Genomic DNA, 4,747 nt, shown 5'->3' with positions numbered 1-4,747 from the left:
CAGTCAACACATCGGGCCATTGTACAAACACTTTGGACCCGCCCCTGATTCAGTGACCACGCCCCCACACGCGCTGGTTTTCAAAACACGGAGATGGCCGTTCTTCATAAAAATCGCATATTTTCATCAAATTTCGACAGAACGCGAATATTATATGGTCAGTAATATAGGTGTACTGCAACGTTTCGTATCTATTGTTAAAAAGGCCAACACATAAGGCTTAAAATGTGAATGTCAAATCCAGGTTTTACGCAATACTCCTACACATACCACGGCTCAACTTGATTAATAAAACATGAGATTAGAGCAGCCAATAGGAAAGTAGACACACAAGGCATGGTATCTGCTCACATGGGTGTCATTCTGCACGGGTTGCAAGCCAACTAAAGACGAAAACGCAACCTGCAGACAAATCCATATTCCAGCTGATTCCAAAAAGCAACGAGTATCGATAAACAGTCTGCAGTAACATAATTTGCCTGTGACCAAAACACAAAATTGAAGAAATTTTTCTATTAGAAAGAACAAAGATTCACAACAGTTCTGAACACAATATAATGACTTAAAAGGATAGTTCACCCCAAAAAGAAATTTCTGTCATCATTTGGTATGTTGTACCAAACGTTTATGAGTTTCTTTCTTCTGTTTAACTAAAAAGATATTTTGAAGAATGTTGGTAACCAGACAGATAGACCCCACTGACTTCCATAGTGGGAATAAGTCTATGCGGTCTATCAACTGTCTGGTTAACAACATTCTTCAAAATATCTTCTTTTGTGTTCAGAAGAAATGAATTAATACATGTTTGGAACAACACTAGGAATAATAAATGATGACAGAAGTTTATTTTTTAGCTTAACTATACCTTTTAATGGCCTCATAGTGTAGGACAAACCAGTACACCCATGTATAAACAGTGTGCACACACTGCTTTACAGCAATATACAAATCTTAAGTTTTTCTATAGCTGAAAAGAAATGTTTTGGCCTCCTACTCTACGACAACCATTTTCTGTAACCAGAGATATGCAACTTTTCTGCTACCCCTCAAAAAATCACCCATCTATCAACATTTATGGCAATTAATAAATAAAGTCCACTTCATGCTGCTGTCCTTTTTCACTGGAGATCCTAGCAAAGTACCAGAGAATCTTTTCCCTTGCTGCCATGATACATGCACTGACTGAATAAAGGGCCAGTCATGTGACTGTATCTATGGTAACCGTCGAGGCAGTGTGCTGCAGGACAGTTAGGAGTCTTGAAGAGAAAGAGAGAGCAACCGGTCTGTGATAGAGGAGAGGACAGAAAATTATGAATGTTGGAAATGCTAGACATTTCCAGCAATAACTAATAGGAATACATTTCAGCTCCCCTCCTCTCAATCTGAACTCTCGTTCTCTGCAGTTTCCAATATTACTTTTTAAGCTATTGCATTACCAAAACAGCGGGAAACCTTCTGAAAAACAGCCTTCCACTTAGTGTTTGCTTATCCTCTGCTTAGTGTTTGACTGCTTTGCATGTCAAGTCATTCTTCCTTTTAATCACTAGAAAAGGTCAAAGTAAAGGGCCCCACCTTTACACTTTCATATGACTCTCACATGCATGGCGAACTGTGAATAAATTCCTGTTTCAACTCAAGAAGCTGCCCCCAGAGCTTGTTTACCCTGGGAAACCTTCACGTGACTGCACATTATGTGCTCGTGGTCCTGTCGCTGACTGCTGCTGCTTCCTGTTAGGAAGCCCTGCTCCTCTCGGGACTCAAACTTCCTGTGATACAACCAAAAAGGCATTCCAGGGACAGGAAATGCTGAGGAACACCAGGGTTTGTCAAAGGAATCAATGGGGCAATCTTTGTCAAACCCAGGTTCAAAAGTTGCTATTAATAAACCAAAAAATGTAAAAAAAAAAAATGTATCTAAAAGAATATATTTATTTTAATTATTAAAAAAAGTCAAAGCATTTAAATTCAAAACATTTATTTTTAACATTCCGCTTAATCATATTTTTGTATTTTATTTATTATTAAGGACTTAATTTTTTAATAAATTAATAATTTATTATTAATTATATAATTTAAAATTATTAAACTTCTGAGGAATGCTAAATGTTTGGAAAAAAAATTTTGAAGGATATTTTTGGTCAGTAGAATATTATGCAAAACTATTATACATCTACATTTCTTTAAAGTCTGGATGAAATTAAAACACTAATGCATATTACAGATTTCATTGTGAACAATTCATTAGTGAATTGTGAATATATTTAATTAATATATATATATATATATATATATATATATATATATATATATATATTAAAATTTGAAATGTTTAATCAAAATGTCATAGCTTCATCTTCCGGTAAAAACAACAGACTTAAGACATTTAAAAATTCAATCAACCACCAATAGATTGATCAATTTACCGACATTCTTCAAAATCTCTTCTTTTGTGTTCAGCAGAAGAAAGAATTTCATACAGGTTTATAACAACTGCAAGATGTGTTTTTCACTTTTTCTCTCATTAAAAAAAAGGAAATGGTACTTCTGAGTTTAAAATAAAAACATAACATAATAACAAAATAAATTACTGAGTGCACCAATAACCAAAACTAAGACACCAACAACACAAATATGTAAAATATTTTTATTACAAACATGATAAAACTTAGTTCAAACAGGTCTGATCACAACATTGATCAGTGGAACATCTGGTAGTGGGTTTGGAGTTTAGTTTAATTTGCTGCTTTACCATTGGCTCACAGCATGATGGTCTGTGTCACGTGTTGAATCTGTGTCTGAACTTCTGAAGCGTTAGGTGGTTTTGGCTACCTGTCGGAAGAGAGAGTTCTTCAAACAAGTGCAGAGCTGGTTCATCAGATCTTTATTTTGCCCCTCCACCCAATGCATCTCCACCACCACATCATTCTCTTCTTCCTTCACGTTCAGCAGGCACTTGAAGAGAAAGTGCTGTGCCGTCTCTGGGTTTTGAGGGCCGCCAACAGCCACTTCACTGGGTTCGGTGGGAGATTCCATAGGGACTTCGACACCTGTCTCCGGGTTGTGCTCCTTCCCGTTGCTGCCCTCTGCTGTGGTTTCCTCTGGAGCTGGAACAGATGGAGTGGAGGTATCCGAGGCGGAGGCCGGTTGCGCTCTGGGGAGCTCGCGTAGATGTCGTCCCTGTTCTCGTCTCTTCTGCCGTGTGTGAACCCAGGTGTTCTCCACTGCTGTCAGGAAGAGGCTGAGCTCCGCCTCGCCACAAGGAACTCGCTTGTGAAGTATCTGAAGATGGGAAGTTCAGTGTTAAACAATTGTCTCAACCACTGTCCATCTGGAAAACCCACAGCGAGTTGATTTGCAGACGTTCATTGTTACTTCACAGTGCATTAATGTTAACAAATACAACTTTTGATTTTAACAATGTATTAGTAAATGTTGAAATTAACTAACTAAGATTAATAAATACTGTAGAAGTATTGTTCATTCTTAGTTAATGTTAATTAATGAAACCTTACTGTAAAGTGTTACCACTAATCCCTTATAAAATAAATGGAAACACAGCGATGTTTGAAATTGACTCTCTGTTCACCTTCAGGTCTGTGAGGATGTTCTCCAGCCAGGCACACACACACTCTGTGGGGCTGACGTCAGTGCAGCCGATGCTGGGCGCCTGCGCCTGTAGCTCATCCACGGAGGGCTTCAGTACAGTGAAGATGAGGGGCTTACGGGCCTTGTCCAGCTTCCGCTTCTTACAGGGGGGCGACTGAGAGATGTTTAGAAACAAAATTAGTTTTTGTTAGTTAACCTAAGAGTGTTTACACCTCATGTAAGAGGGCTGCGGCTTTAGAACTACCACACGAAAAAGATGCAATTTTACTTCAAGAATAGCTGGTTGTCAATAGAGGGCAGCAAAACACAAAGTTCACCTTGGCCTTGAGTTCAATAAACAATACTGTAGACTCCTTGTGGATCTCGTGTTTGTCTGCTGCTGTCAGATGAATAGCACACAATTTCACGACAAACTCATCGATCCCACAATGACAACCCATTAACCCAAACTTGTTTGTGTTTTTTATATTAGTGTTATTGCTAATTAAAACTCCATTAATTGAAATAAAGCTGAAATAAAATAAGTATATTAGAAAAAGTTGAAGTACTAAAATTAGAACTGCAACAGCTACAAACAAATTAAAGATAAATAGAAAAACAAACTCTAAAACTCACAAAAAGTACATAAAAATACTAAAACAAAAATATAAAAATTAAAGCTAGTCCAAAATATTAATAAATACTCTGACAGTATATAAATAATACTAAAATAACACTATTATTATTTAAGTTTGAGACTAGTGTAAAACATTAATTTCTTAGTAATTCATTAAAGATTACAATATGATGAAAGTGCCGATTTCTCTCTAAAAATCAACCAAATTGGCTTCTACTTTACCAGTCTCCATGTATTTCTGATTCAAATGCCACTGAGTGTTACCTGATGTCCGTTTTTTCTTTCGCATATTATGCAAACAAATATATAAGAATAAATAAATGCAGTAAATAAGTGTCATCAACAAAGCCGCCCATTAAATTTGGCATTATACGTGTTGCCATAGAAACAAATCATTTGCATCTGAACAGCTCAGAAAATGAGTTATCTTGGAGTCAATCATGATGGATACAACCACTGAATCATGTTGAACTGAGACATGCCACTACACACAGGCGCATTAAACGTGCTGGCAGTCATATTAGA

At 36.9% G+C, this 4,747-nt stretch overlaps 1 protein-coding gene across 1 annotated transcript in view; it reads right to left on the bottom strand.

The window, feature by feature from the left end:
• Positions 1 to 2,630: 2,630 nt before the first annotated feature.
• The window catches only part of mettl16 (methyltransferase 16, N6-methyladenosine), a 30,102-nt gene continuing 27,985 nt past the window's right edge, over positions 2,631 to 4,747 (bottom strand). Inside the window, exons 9-10 of the mRNA XM_039671056.2 lie at positions 3,587 to 3,760; positions 2,631 to 3,279 (exon numbers count right to left, since the gene is read on the bottom strand). Coding sequence (XP_039526990.2) covers positions 2,812 to 3,279; positions 3,587 to 3,760 — 642 coding nt within the window. The 3' untranslated portion in view covers positions 2,631 to 2,811. The remainder of the gene's footprint in view (positions 3,280 to 3,586; positions 3,761 to 4,747) is intronic.

Source organism: Pimephales promelas, chromosome 16 (genome assembly GCF_988280905.1).
Source record: "Pimephales promelas chromosome 16, fPimPro1.hap1.1, whole genome shotgun sequence".
NCBI lineage: Eukaryota > Metazoa > Chordata > Actinopteri > Cypriniformes > Leuciscidae > Pimephales > Pimephales promelas.
Note: the sequence above shows the minus strand (reverse complement) of the source record. Positions and strands in the feature narration are given on the sequence as shown.